General features: G+C 39.0%; 4 protein-coding genes across 6 annotated transcripts; 1 reads left to right on the plus strand and 3 right to left on the minus strand.

The window, feature by feature from the left end:
* Positions 1-34: 34 nt before the first annotated feature.
* Positions 35-1442, minus strand: LOC111456543. Its single transcript, XM_023098492.1, has 4 exons — positions 1217-1442; positions 891-1110; positions 722-767; positions 35-318 (listed from the first exon to the last, which is right to left on the minus strand). The coding sequence occupies exons 1-4, from the start codon at positions 1338-1340 to the stop codon at positions 199-201; spliced, it is 510 nt and encodes a 169-aa protein (XP_022954260.1). The 5' UTR covers positions 1341-1442; the 3' UTR covers positions 35-198.
* Positions 1443-1868: 426 nt separating this feature from the next.
* LOC111455898 (glutamine synthetase leaf isozyme, chloroplastic) lies at positions 1869-5541 on the minus strand. 2 transcript variants are annotated; one of them, XM_023097652.1, is made up of 14 exons: positions 5322-5541; positions 4829-5094; positions 4672-4711; positions 4461-4564; positions 4338-4386; positions 4139-4245; positions 3969-4056; positions 3753-3881; positions 3583-3657; positions 3143-3196; positions 3027-3064; positions 2769-2928; positions 2629-2689; positions 1869-2297 (listed from the first exon to the last, which is right to left on the minus strand). In XM_023097652.1, the coding sequence occupies exons 2-14, from the start codon at positions 5080-5082 to the stop codon at positions 2158-2160; spliced, it is 1299 nt and encodes a 432-aa protein (XP_022953420.1). In that variant the 5' UTR covers positions 5083-5094; positions 5322-5541; the 3' UTR covers positions 1869-2157. The 2 variants fall into 2 exon arrangements, with proteins under 2 accessions (XP_022953420.1, XP_022953350.1); XM_023097582.1 differs by having other exon boundaries at positions 4829-5097.
* A 524-nt stretch (positions 5542-6065) lies between these two features.
* Positions 6066-8766, minus strand: LOC111454231 (guanylate kinase 3, chloroplastic-like). 2 transcript variants are annotated; one of them, XM_023095637.1, is made up of 3 exons: positions 7853-8766; positions 7666-7782; positions 6399-6415 (listed from the first exon to the last, which is right to left on the minus strand). In XM_023095637.1, the coding sequence occupies exons 1-3, from the start codon at positions 8579-8581 to the stop codon at positions 6410-6412; spliced, it is 852 nt and encodes a 283-aa protein (XP_022951405.1). In that variant the 5' UTR covers positions 8582-8766; the 3' UTR covers positions 6399-6409. The 2 variants fall into 2 exon arrangements, with proteins under 2 accessions (XP_022951396.1, XP_022951405.1); XM_023095628.1 differs by having other exon boundaries at positions 6066-6415; positions 7666-8763.
* A 751-nt stretch (positions 8767-9517) lies between these two features.
* On the plus strand, positions 9518-14188 carry LOC111443314 (BTB/POZ and MATH domain-containing protein 2-like). Its single transcript, XM_023081088.1, has 4 exons — positions 9518-10224; positions 12218-12566; positions 12652-12928; positions 13694-14188. Exons 1-4 carry the CDS (start codon positions 9815-9817, stop codon positions 13873-13875), a joined length of 1218 nt encoding a protein of 405 aa, XP_022936856.1. The 5' UTR covers positions 9518-9814; the 3' UTR covers positions 13876-14188.
* Positions 14189-14679: the final 491 nt, after the last annotated feature.

Below are 14679 nucleotides of genomic sequence, written 5' to 3' on the forward strand. Positions count from 1 at the left end.
AAGCTCACATGTTATAAGATTTAAAAAGAAAAAGGAAAACAAATACAGGTGACATATCATCACCTCAACATCAAATCCACACGGAATCAATACATGAAAGAACACAATTAGAAAATTAAAAAATTACAGAAAAAGAAATCAAAAGGGTGTTTGAAGTTCCAAGCTATTGGTTTGTACATGTATTCATGCATGTTTGGTTCAAACCCTTCCGCCAATTCGGTTGCTACTAACAATCATCTCTTCAACCCCAACTTGGATAGCGCCTGTGCATAACAATTGAGTTGCACTTGTGATGATTGTCATTACCTCCAAAGTCCTCTGTGTACAAATACAAATATTCCACATTTCAATCTTTCAGTCGTACAACCATATATAGAACCATGTGATTTCTAGTTCTATAAAGTAGTCTTGGCCTTTGAATTGTCGTTTTATTTCTAGTTTTATTAGTTCGTATTACGTGGATTGATAAAGTAGAATAATGTATATGAACCACGTATGCAACTACGAGATCGTATAGCGATATAGAAAGTACCAAAAAGGAAAAACAAGTCATTAAAAAACCCTTCCTTCTTTAGGGTCTAGACACTTATGTACTTGAAAAGCTTCTAGCTTGAAGACTTGAAATTGGAATTTAACAAACATTACCCAACAAGCTTCTTCAAGAATGAAAGTAAGAGAAAAGTTAAAAAGTGGGAACTGTTCCAGACAATGCCTGTCTTACCAAGTTTCCATTTGTCCAACCAAGTTCAATTTCTTTCCATGCAAACCTGGAAAACAGAGTAAAGAAAACAGTAAATTATTAAATACGAAGTTCATAATCAAATTACCATTGGAAAACTGATTTACTGTAAAGAGAACAGAGAGGGAAAAAAGAAGTGTATAAAAATTACCCCATAGCAAGAACAGTGACTGCCCAAGTTGCAAGAGAGGAAGCAGATGCTGTGTGTACGTTTGAGGCATTCCATTTTGAGACATTGGTGATACCTGTGGCTGATGTTGCCATTCCAACAATCCCAGCAATCAAAGAGAAGATAATAAAGAATCCCGTCGCCATGTTTCCGATGGGGAAGTACATCGGAAACAAGTGGGCTGGCAGTGCCAACGTCGATGCTACAAATTCATACAAAAAGAACATTTAGAGAGACCCAAACTTACTACTAACATTCTGATTTGTTGTATATGGTTGATAAAGTTGGAGACGTGAGTCGAAAGTTACCTGATTCGAAAGACTTCTCCAACGCGTGATTTACCGCCCACGAAGCAATGACAGTGATGATGAAGTAGAGTACGAGATTAAGAACTAGAAGGACGGAAACTGCAGATCGCACTTGAGTAGCCATGGATTTTTGGAGCTTAGAGAAGCCAAGAAAGAGAACGAGAGAGAATGAAAGTCACCTCCTTGCCCTGAGCTCATAAGATAGATGGATATAAAGGGACATACATATATATTTAAGCCAGAAGTTGTTCTTTTCCCACAAAAATCAAAGAACAGTTCATCTCCAGGTTAAAAGTATTCCTTTATTTCATAACCAGAATGAAGTTTCTTCAGTTCCAAGGAACGGCCAAAGTTCCTTTCCAATTGTTAAGCTTGCCTCATAAGGGAGCAAGGAACAAGATTCCATTCAAACTAAACCAAGATTGAATCATTGGAATAAGAGATAAGGAAGAAGGCTGTTCAAGAGCCATGTTATACAATCATTGGAATCAATATTTAGTTGTTTTAGTACTTGTATTACCCTCTTTCTTTTTTAGAAATGAACTTTATAGTCTGCAAAACAATTTAGAACATGTCACCGTAACTAGATCGGTGACTGAATCCATCCGTAAACAACTGAGAGGTATGCGAAAATTCATAACCAGATGGAAAGTGATCAAGAGGCACTGTCCAAATCCAATTGAGTAAACATTCAAATAAAATGAACATCTGCAAGGTACACAGATGAAGTTTCTTTTTGCTCCAAAAGATTATTATTTTTTTTTGTTTTTTTGCATGAATGATTGTTCTGAAAAGCTGACTGGAAGACTTCAAGACCTTTATTTACAAAAGGTCTCTCTCTGCATTATCTAACAGAATGAGGGAAATTCTTCTCCTTGGTTGGTAACTTAACTTGATCAACTTAGAACTTTGCCCTCAAGACCAAATATGACTCATTGGCTCTAGACCTTCAATGCCAGTTTCTGAGCAGCAAGTGCTTCAGCTTCGAGTGTTGGCTCCCACAGTAGTGTTGATTCTGCCAGCAGCGAGGTCACGACGTATGGGTCCATGTTTGAAGCAGGACGTCGGTCTTCCAAATAACCTATTGCACGACAACATCACAAGGACATAGTACAATCAATGAAGTGTCACTGCCAAGAATTCTATGTTTCATAGAGTATCAGATAACAGAAGCAGACTCCAACATTTGAAGAAAGCTTCTTTGGTAATGCAAGTGGTTTTTACTCCTAATTTCAGTTTTTCTCATGTTCAGAGAAAATGAAGCTAAAATGTCACTAAAGCGGGAAAAAACCCGTTTATACGCTCGTTAGACTTAGTGCCTTCTTGTTATTGAACAACAATGGCAACATCTTTCAAATTAGCTCCATATTATTGAATAACGCGTCTTATTCCTGAAATGATATAACACATACCTTTGCCTTCTTTCTCAGTGTCACGTCCCACACGGATCGAACAACCACGGTTAGCCACTCCCTGCAGTTGAAATTTTCAAACTTGTTCCAAATAGTATTTGTTCAGGACAAAAGAGTGTGTAGCAGATGTTCAGACATACCCAGGAAAAGGAGTTGATACTTGCTGTTTCGTGCTTCCCTGTCAACCTCCTCTCATTTCCTTCTCCATAGGCACTGATATGCTCCTTGTGGCGAAGAGACAGATTCAGAATAGCCTTCTTTATGACTTCAAACCCTCCTTCCTCTCTCATGCTCTTCGTACTGTAAATCAATGGATTGCTCATCAATTCTAGCCACTACGAAGACATTTCATTGTTGTACAATGATCATATTCAATGAAAGGGAATGCATTCAAGTACCTGTAATTGGTGTGGCATCCTGCTCCATTCCAGTCACCCTGCCCATGAAATGAATCAGACAAGTCCACTTAACCAGTCCATTCCAAGAGTAAATTGGACCTAAAAGTTTAAGGTACCTCAATTGGTTTTGGATCAAGTGAGAGAACCACCCCAGCTTGCTCGGTAATTCTCTGTCAAGACGGAGGAGGAAACATGAGTTCACACATAAACCCAACTAAAATCTCAGTCGAGGAGCAAAGCAACTCGACCCAAGCATCTTCCTCGAGCCCACCACTTCACTTTCACTTTCATCTTATTTACCGAGGAGCGAAGCAAACATACACTTCCATGTTTTTACCAGAAATCTATTTACTCTCCAATTCATCTTTGACTCGAGCTAACTTTATCAATATAAGGTAACTTCCTATGCATTCACAATTCTGTGCCACAAACTACTTACATTAAGAAGTTATAAGTTTTATTCGAGGATGACGAAATGAACAACGTTATCGAGATTAAAGAGAGCATCTATTCGAGCCGGGTAATAGAGGAAGTTTAGCCCTTCAAGGTTTCATACCTCAAGAATGTATCTAGCACACCAAATATGATCTCCTGCTTCAATCCCAACACTAGGACCAACTTGAAACTCCCACTGCATGGAAAATGTAGTTAATTCAAAGGATTATATGAACTGTAGAATACCGCTCGATTCGACAAGGTTAGACATCAGTGAGAACAAGAGAGAACCTGGCCAGGCATGACTTCTCCATTGGTACCACTAATGTTGATCCCGGCGTATAAACAAGCCTTGTAGTGAGCATCTGATATATCTCGACCAAACGACTTATCGGCTCCGACACCACAGTAATAAGGACCCTGCCATGAACAAGATATCAATGCAGATGAAGTTAATATGATATTGTACAATGAAACTGTAAAGATCAATATCAAAAGAACTTCAACCTGAGGTCCAGGATAAGCTCCAACAGGCCAACCTAATGGCCACTTCACATTTGTCTGAAGTAAGGTGTACTCTTGCTCAATTCCATACCTAAATTACAATGGTTTCAGTACTCTGCATGGTTCTACAGGGCACACTAAAGTTAAATGTATGACTTAATTGGATTACTAACCAAGGAACTTCATCCACAACCTTCTTGTTGCTGAAAATCTCAGCAGCTCGGTGGCGTTTGTTCGTAGGGATGGGCTCACCTGCTGGTGTGTATGCATCACAAATCACCTTCATTGGATGATGAGACCGTTAACATTCCGATATATGATACCGAAAACATAAAGACTTTCGTTCTATGAGCAATGATTCTTAGAACTCACCAAAATATTGTTGCCACCACGGAAGGGATCCTTGAAAATTGCTTGAGGACTGAGGAATACATCAAATATTAGGCAGATGAAGATACTAAATGTTATTATAAAGACAAAGATCTTAGATCATACTATAGAATGACTTCACTGTCTTCCCCAGGTGCTTGTCCAGTACTAGATCCATCGTAGTTCCACTTAGGTAGCTCAGATGGATGTTCAACAGGCTTTGAAATGGTCTGATTGTAAGAAATGATGAACAAAACTCAGAATAAGAGCAATGAGGATCAAATGAATTGAAGTGATGAATGTTTATTGTATAAATCAGAAGCAGAAAACAGCATACCCTTGACTTACTACGCAAATCAATGCCAGATCCTCCAATCCTATGTGAAAATACGAACCAAATAGTTTCAGATATGATGAACTTTTTGTTCTAATGAACACTCTAATCTGCTGTATGCTAAGTGAAATGCAGGTTAAGGAAAGATGAAGAGAAAAACCAGATATATTCAGCAATGATCTTGTCAGTGTATGGAGTAACGTCCAGTTTTAGCAGATCTTCCATCCTGTTTATGGTGCTACCATCAGATTTGAGAGCCAAAACTCTGAATTTTGCTGAGCTTTTCACACCTCCTTTCTTGCTCTGCTTCATAAGTAAAGAACTCCACATCTTGGGGGTTATGGGGCTTCCACCCATTGAACTCTGTTTAGTTCTCAGTTGACATTGAGTAGATGGAGCTAAAATCTGAGCCATTTCTTGCACCTACTGCTGAAATGAGAGCATTCAAAGATCAAAACTACATTGTTTCAGGAGAGTTCAAGCCATCGAGTGAGCTATTCCATTGTTTCATCGATCCAAATGATGAACACAAGGAAAACACATTTAGAAACAATCCCATGTAAGAAAACAGAGCATTTGACAGTAAACGTAGCCACATTTCCCTAAATCCATGAACAGACACAAACCCAGATAACGAAAACTCAAGAACTTACAAGAGAAGTGCCGGAGAGTGGCAGGAAAATCAAACCCAGAAGTGGGTTTCTTCGTCGATAATGGCGGATGAAGAACAAGGGGATGAAGATTGCAGGATAGAGATAGAGATAGAGCGAAGATCCTACAACCATATAAAAGGGAAGTGTTTAAAAGAGAATTTGTTGGCTTTTGGGAAGTAGATAGGGCTGCGAGATGAATGGAGGAAATTGGATTTTGGGTTTCGAGATATAAAAGGTATTTTATGGAAATTTGAGGAAGGTATTGATTATTGAAGAACACTGCATCATTTGATTGGTTTCAGTATTAAATTACTAACAGTTTATGCTTTTCTCAGCCGAGAACGACATGGGGTTGCAGAGAATCTTGTTAATTTAGTCAAACTTTTCCTTTCAAATAATTTATTTATTGTTTCTTTCAATTTCCAACTGATTTATTTAGTATAATAAAATTGTTAGAAGTAATTACTTGATATCTATGTTTGATTCTTTTAAGTCATCTTAATCCCGAACATCATAAACAAAAGATCTAACCAAACAACCGTGTTATTAAAAAAAGTTATCATAGTGAAGTTTCTAAGGTAGGTACTACAAACTTCCGTTGAATACCAAATTAAAAGAAACGAAAACATTTTCTAACGTATCAAGACGCCTTTAGAGTATCAAGATGAGCTACCGAATTAAAAGAAATGAAAACATTATCCAGCGTACCGGGACGCCTTTCACGTGAGTATCTACAGCCACAGATAGTGTCGAAGCCCCCAAAAGTAGAACTTTATTGAGATTTCACTTAGGAGTAGTATGATAGTAATAGTAACAACCATGTTGGATATGAAATTTGAAAGTTCATCAGCATTACCATGGTGGAGTAATATAAACCTTCTCTGGAGCAGTCAGTCCTGTCTATGCTGCCTGAAGTTATTGTTTAACTCAACTGTCTAAACAAATTTGAAGCTCATAAGGTTTCAGTTCAACTGACATTTGGGTATTAGAACGAAAAACAAAATTTCGAAACTCGTTAACGAGTAAGAATCGCAGTATGCAGCGGTAGCTGAATGAAATCAGACTTTGCCATCTTCGAGTGATGATTATCACACCTGCAGGAGATGATAACAGTGGTAAGTTAAGGCAAACGAAAAAATTGTACCCAAAAGAGTCTCGGTCGAGTAACGAGGTTGGATGCCAGTTCACGGGGCTCTCTCCTATGGCGAGAACTCAAGGACCTGATTGTACAACCAATAAAACAGTGTCGTTGTTCCTTGGTTTAAAAGATAGTTGAGATTATAAAAGATTAGATTGAGTTTTCTGATGAACATAGCATAGCATCAGAGTCTATTCAGTTGGCCTTGGTAATCTAGAATGTTGGTTTCAGTGTACATTTTCAAATTTTCTTATATCAATATGTTAATACAAGTCAGTTTGGCCAAACAAGCAAAGATAAACTGACCCACTTATGATCCAAATTCTAGATTTGTAATAGTTCAATGGGCAGATATGGTCCTTTTTTAGCTTTCCCTTTCAGGCTTTCCTTTAAGGTTTTTAAAACACGTATCTTATAAAAGGTTTCCACGCTCTTATAAAGGGGATCTCACAATCCACCCCCCTTGGGCCCCGATGTGGGATTTGAAATGTTTCGTTCTCCTCTCCAACTGAGGTGGGATATCACAATCCACCCCTCTCGGGGCCCAGCGTCCTCGCTGGCACATCATCCGATGTCTGGCTCTAATACCATTTGTAACAGCTTACATATCATCGTTAGCCTCACGGTTTTAAAGCGCGTCTCTACTAGGGAGAAGGTTCCACGCCCTTATGAGGAATGCTTCGTTCCCGATCAGGGAGAAGGTTCCACGCCCTTATGAGGAATGCTTCGTTCCCGATCAGGGAGAAGGTTCCACGCCCTTATGAGGAATGCTTCGTTCCCGATCAGGGAGAAGGTTCCACCTCCCTCCAAGCCCAGGGGCCTCACTTGCACATCGCTAGCTCTAATACCATTTGTAACAGCCCAAGCCCACCAAATTATAGTCTTAAAAAGGATGTGTGTGTGCGCGCGAGGGGCGGTCTTTAACAAGAAGGAATACTCAAAATTTAAGCAACTCAAGTAACTTAAAACATTCTCCATCAGAAGCCGAAATCACGAGAAACCATTACATTTTATACCGAACTTCCTTGAACTAGAAGATCAAATAAACATGAAAACTCCTTTATTTATACCAGACATTTAATCATAGAACTCAAAAACATAATCATGCAAGCTTCAGCTAATCCACACTATAATCAAGATATCCATCTTAACAAACAAAAATGATGCCTCAAATCCATCTAAACAGAACTTTGAAGTAAATATTACCTTACAAAATGATGCCTCAAATCTGTATCTAAACGGAAGCATTTCTCTGCCAGACCTTTGCTTTCTCAGCATCAATAATGGATCCCACCAGCTTAGCCGCATTCTCCAGCTTCCCTTCTGCATTCACAACCACATAATCAAAATTCTTAACATGTCTTACTTCCTCTCTAGCCGTTGCAACTCTCACCAACAATGACTCCTTCGTCTCCGTCTTCCTATCAATCAACCTCTCCACCAGTTTAAGCTCACTCTCCGCCATCAAGAACACAAACACAGCAGATTTTCCAAGGATTTTCCTTAATGTCTCGGCCCCTTGAATGTCTACTCTCAACACAATATCAAACCCTTGTGCCATGAATTCCCTAATTTGCCTTTTGGGAATGCCCTTGTAATCCCCATACACTAACGCATATTCCAGAAGCTCGTTCCTCTCAATCATGGCCAGAAATTCTTCCTTAGAGACGAAATAATAGTCTTCTCCATCGACTTCACCAGGTCGCATTGACCGACTCGTCGCTGTCACGACAAAACGTAGCCCTTCTCGAACCTCTCTCAATCGTTTAATCACAGCGTCCTTCCCCACCCCACTTGGACCGCTGATAACAATAATCAAAGGGCTCGGTTTCGGTAACAATGGCTCGGAGCTAAACCCAGAATTGAGCGAAAACTCGAGTGATCGCAGCAATTCCGATCGTTCGGCTTTGTCTGGTGGCGGAATGTTGGCGGAGAGCGGTCTTCGAGCATCACCCATTTTAGAACTGGATGAGAAAAATGTTGGGGTTCGAGGGAATGGTTGAATGGGTTTGGATTTGATTGATTTGGGGTTGAGGAAATTGGTAAGGGAAATGGGGTTGTGGAATTTTATGCGGAGATTTCCAGAGCGGGAAAGATAGGCGCCGAAGAATCTGCAAGACATGGGTAGATGTAGAACGGTGAGAGCAGCCCGCTGTATCCCAACCAATTCACTCTGGAACAGCCTTGGGGAATGGAATTTGGTTCGCTGGATTCAAAAGGTTGAAGCGCACGACAGGGTGAAATCAAATCGCTTGAGAAATTTTCGGTTCTTCAAGTGGCCGAGGGAATGGCTCATGGGTTGGGTTTCACCCTAAGAAATCACATAATTTGAGGGTTTCTTCTACTCAACTAGCTCAATTAATAAGTATTCATATGCTTAATTATAAATTTAAATATTGTCGTTACACGATACAAACTCGATACGAGTAAGTTTATGATAGGATGGTGGAACTTGTTTCCTAATCAAGCATACCTCGTACTTTTGTGATCAATATAATAGTCAAAACACACTGCTAATAGATATTTTGTCTGCTTTGACCCATTACATATCGCCGTCAGTCTCACGATTTAAAAAACGTGCCTTCTAAAGAGAGGTTTCCACACCCTTATAAGGAATGTTTCATTCTCCTTTCTAATCAACGTGGGATCTCACGATCTACTCCATTGGGGCTCAACGTCTTTGCTAGCACACTGCCCCGTGTCTGTCTTTAATACCATTTGTAACAGCCCAAATCCACCACTAGTAGATAGTGCCTGTTTTGGCCTGTTACGTATCGTCATCAGTCTCACGATTTTAAAAAAGTGTATGCTAACGAGAAGTTTTCACACGCTTATGATAAATGTTTCGTTCCCTTCTACATCCGACGGGAGGATTTGATTGGATTATCAACTTATTCTTTGCTCATGTTATTACTTACATTCAATTATATGGTAAGATGGGGGCAAAAGGAAGGGTTAACAATTAATTAGTTAATTAATTAATTAATTAATTAATCATGTGATTAATTAAGAAACTTCATGGTGGATTTTGATGTTTATTAAAGGCATTCATCGAAGCTAAACATCTCGCACTTCCGTGTTTGGACTTTGTTTGTTCACTCTCTCTCTCTGACCAAATTGAAGTCTTCCAGGTTCATCATCGCCTCTCTGATTCTTGATTCCCCTTCAGAGTAAGCGTTTCTCAAATTCTCCCGCGTTCCAAATTCATAATTTTTTGCCGCTGATTTTCGCTTCAAATTTCCAAAATCCTTCATCGATTCAAAGTTTTAACCTAACCCACCATTTCAATTCTGCGTTTTTGGAGAAAGGTGTCGTTTAAAGATCAAGAAATCGGTTGTTCTCAAACTTTTAGTTGATGGGCACAATTAAACCGTTTAGAGAAACCTCTAAACTCTCTTCGAATCCTCCGTCGGTGACCTCCTCTACCGCTCGATTCGAGACTGTTAATAATTCGCATGATTTCAAGATCAATGGCTACTCCCTCAACAAAGGTATGGGAATTGGGAAATACATTACATCGGATACGTTTGTCGTTGGTGGGTACGAGTGGGCTATCTATTTCTATCCCGATGGTAAGAGTATGGAGGACAGCGCGGCTTATGTCTCGATTTTCATAGCGCTTGTCAGCGACGGCGCCGACGTCAGGGCACTTTTTGAATTGACGCTTCTCGATCAGAGTGGAAAGGGGAATCATAAGGTGCATAGCCATTTTGAAAGGAGGCTCGAGAGCGGTCCATATACCCTCAAGTATCGTGGAAGCATGTGGTAATTATTTTGCTTGTTGATCATGATTGTTCTTTAATGAATATAATTTGTGCTCAACTTGTTCATGATGCTGATCATCCGCTTAAATCTTGTGGATGTACGAAAACAGAATCGATTGAGTTCTCATAGAGTAATGTTGACTTAGTCGGTTCTTGATTGTTGTTGTTTGCGAGTTGTTCTTCCTTTTCCCCTCGAAATAAAAGGGAAATTAGACTATTATCAATGAGGATGAAAGTAGGATGGAGTTTGCATAGATAACTATCTGCCGAGTGGAGCTAATCAAACCATAAAGAACTCTTCTGTTAATCTTCAATTCCCGAAGATGTAAGAACGGTGGGAGTCTGCAAGAAGAGGGTTCTGCTAGAGAGACCCTAATCACCCTATTCAAAACTTCACTTTTGAACATCTAAGTTTTAATGACAATTTATCTTTAAAACCAAAGTGAAGCATGAAATAATGTATCGTTTAAATTTCAAACTCCTACGTTGTAAGAAGGTTATTCTTGAAAGCTCTTATTCCTCTGTACCTTCCAATTCCTGATTAGCAAAATGTGAACCTAAAAAGGTCCCTTACCGTGAGATCCCACGTCGGCTGGGGAGGAGAACTAAACATTCTTTATAAGGGTGTGGAAATTTCTCCCTAGCAGACGCGTTTTAAAAACTTTGAGGGGAAGACTGAAAGGAAAAACCTAAAAAAGACAATATTTGCTAGCAGTAGGCTTGGGCTGTTACTTCTACTGGAAACCGTTAGAACCCGAACTGCACTGGATGCCTGGAGAAAAAGAAAGACAATTAAGTAACGGATGATTCCATTCTTTGTAAAGAATGTACTATGTAGAAGCTAGAGGAGCATGTCCCCTTGGATGGTATCGCTTGAATTGATTTTCCCATTGGCCATCATCTGGGAAATGATTCGAACATCCTATGTATTTTCACTTACAAATTCTCCTGAAAGAGATAGAGCAAGTTCTTAGACTTGACGATGCTAATTTATCACACAATGGACTTTGAAGAAAAGTAACCCAAGGGATCCATTCTCTACCCTTGATTGTCATGAGTTGTCTTAGTAGTTAAATAGGAAAGTTGGGAATGTAGATACCTTTTAAGTCATAGTACCAACTTAGAATATTGAAATCCTACTGCTATAAAGTTTTATTGAGGAATTAGTCAAGGACCAAGGATGTACGTGGACCTGCATACTCATGGTTGTCATAGAAGAAATGAGATAGCGAGACAACCATCCCTTCAACCAAATTAGTTGACGATGAAGTTAAACTCATTAACCTTCTTAAATCAATACTTGTTTTTCTTTTTTCTTTTTAATTAGAAAATAGCAAAACTGTTCTTATAAATTTGAAAGCTATATCTTCTTCTTTGACCCTTTCTTCCACTCATTCATGTGGTCCTAATTGATGCGGAGTCACGTAGTAGCAGTATTGCTTTGCATCATTTGTTAATGCTCTTGGTGGTGGTAGATATAGAATGGAGTGCTATTTCGTGAGATTGTTAAATCTCTTGAAGAGGCAGTTACTTTGACAGTGTAGTATGTTTGAAGGTTGACTGGTTTTGGAAATGGCTTCTGGGTTTAATGTTCTGTATGGCTGTTTGTCGGTTTTTATTTCAGGTAGCACCGCAGATTATTTAATGAGTTCAGTGGATTCAAGAATTTCATAGTAGGCTAGGTGTTTTAGATCTAAGAATTCTAAACTATGTCACCCATCTGTCGCCTTTTTTTTTTTTAATTGAGTTTGATGGATGAAAATGTGTTTGTGGATTTGGGGTTCTCTCTCGTCTTTCCATTATGGTTCATTCAGTCTTTACTATATTCTTAAGTGCTTTCAATTGCACGCTTTATGTTTATATGAATGCTCTCACTCTCTCTTTCCAACAAAAAATTGCTACATATTGTGGGTGCCTGATTTTAAGTTGTGCCAAATGTTTTCTCAATGATTGTATGAACACTGAATAAAAGGATATCACTTGTGAATTTTCAGGGGTTATAAACGTTATTTCAAAAGAACTGTTTTGGAGTCATCAGATTACCTTAAAGATGACTGCCTCTCAATTAAATGTGTCGTTGGTGTTGTTAAATCACAAACAGAGGGGCCTAAAATCTATTCTATAACAACGCCACCATCTGACATTGGTCAGCAATTTGGGAAGCTTTTGGAAAGTGGTAAGGGTGCTGATGTAAATTTTGAAGTAGATGGTGAAATATTTGCAGCCCACAAGTTGATCATTGCAGCACGTTCACCTGTATTCAGGGCACAACTTTTTGGCCCATTGAAGGATAAAGATACTCGATGCATAAAGGTTGAAGACATTGAAGCTCCTGTATTTAAGGTTATCTCTGTTTCTCTCCATCTCTCACATACATAGCATAACTTTGTACTTCTTGTTCATTTTATATTATTATTGGATTCTGCAGGCATTACTTCATTTCATGTACTGGGACAATTTACCCGACATGCTAGACCTTGTTGGTGCAAACTCTAAGTGGGCATCAACTCTTGTGGCTCAGCATCTTCTTGCAGCTGCAGATCGTTATGCATTAGACAGGCTTAAATTGCTTTGTGAGGCTAAACTCTGTGAAGATATTGCCATAAATACTGTGGCGACTACATTAGCTTTAGCAGAGCAGCACCATTGTTTTCAGTTGAAAGCTGCATGCCTCAGATTTATAGCCATGCCTGAAAATTTGAAAGGTATGCCTTTGTTATGAAAATTGGACTCACTAAACTGGCTCGATAACTTTTTCTTCTAGAAATTACTGAAAACTGATTATGTGGTGGAAAAAGGGACTCACTCCTTTGTAAACACTAAACAGCTTCAGTTGTCCTATTTTCTAGAATTAAATTGTTTTGTGTTTCCCATTGCACTCTTCTTGACCCAGGCAATTAAAATATTGTCACGTTCTTACAGCTTCTTACTCTTCTCACTCTTTAATTTTTCGTTTTCATGCTTCTTGGCATCCATAGCTGTTGAGGCAAGGATAGAATGAGGTTGCCATTGTAGTTGATTCATGAAGAGAAATCTTGTGGGCTTGCGTCAAATGATATAGGTTGTTGGGTTAGTCCTTATTTTGTATTTACTGTTGAGCTGGGCTCCTTGGAATTGCTATGTGACAAATTTAGAGAGTTAGCGTTCGCTGTTCCCAGTGCCCACTATTTTTCTGCAAACAAGTTGGATGATGAACTTTTTGCTATTTTTGGAAAACAACACTGTATGCCATAGCTCATGATTTGTTCAACTTTCTTTATACTTTATGAGATGGTGATGGCTTGTTACGTTTATAAACCTTTATCAACTTCGATAAAATGTTGTTTTGGTGTGTTTAGATGGAGGTATCTGTGTGTTTTTAATCATCTGTAATTATTCCTTCTCCTACTTGAATGCAAGGTGATATGCATAAATTGAATCATTGCCTGGAAGTATAATGTAAAATCTGAAGCATTTTAGCTATTTTTCAGCCGTGATGCAATCAGACGGGTTCGATTATCTGAACGAAAGCTGCCCGGCTGTTCTTACTGAGCTACTGCAATATGTAGCAAAAGTGACTGAACACAACATACTCGCTTCTGGATTTGGGAATATGACCTTTCTAGATTGCTGCGATCTGAACGGAAGGCGTGTGAAGCAAAGGTTATACTGACCGATTTCGAAGCGAAGCAAAGGGAAACCTTTGAGGTATTAGGATTTAGACATTTTTCTTCTGTATTCAATTGATATTCCACAAGTTGTTATATGAATGAATTATAAAATAGAGTTCCTATTTTGTTGTCTGTTGTAAGCCAAAGGAAGTGACATTGGTGAGGTCTGTCCGTGGTTTTAGTTTGTGTACAGTACAGTCTTTGTAAGGCCCCCATCCCTAACAAGAAAAGAAACGAGTATTTGGACTTTCAGTTTCAGCTATATTATGAACACTCTATGCCTGTTGATGTTGAACTTCTGCTGTATCAAGAAAATTTGATATCTGATCAATTAAATGATGTTGTTATTGTATTATGATTTGGAAGGAACCATGTTATGTAATTATCTTTCTTTTTATTGAAAATTATAATTTTTGTATTTTATCCCGTCATTGCCATCAACCGCCCCGGCACTCAGGCACTGAAAACCTCTCCAACCTCTCCTTACTAGAAGTGTTTTAAAACCGTGAGACTGATAGTGATACATAACAGGTCCGGACAATATTTGCTAGCGGTGTATTTGAGCTAACAAATGGAATCACTGGGTGGTGTGCCAACAAGAACATTGGGTCCCTAAGGGGGGTGGATTTGAGATCCCCCGTGTTAGAAAGGAGAATAGAACATTTCTTATAAAAATGTGAAAACCTCTCCTTAGTCTTAGTAAATGCGTTTTAAAACCGTGAAGTTGACGCTGATACGTAACGGACGAAAGCATATGATATCTGCTATCGGTGGGCTACAAGGAAGAACAAATAAATGGATTGCTG

The sequence above is a fragment of the Cucurbita moschata genome, unplaced genomic scaffold (assembly GCF_002738365.1).
Source record: "Cucurbita moschata cultivar Rifu unplaced genomic scaffold, Cmos_1.0 Cmo_Scf00001, whole genome shotgun sequence".
Taxonomy (NCBI): domain Eukaryota; kingdom Viridiplantae; phylum Streptophyta; class Magnoliopsida; order Cucurbitales; family Cucurbitaceae; genus Cucurbita; species Cucurbita moschata.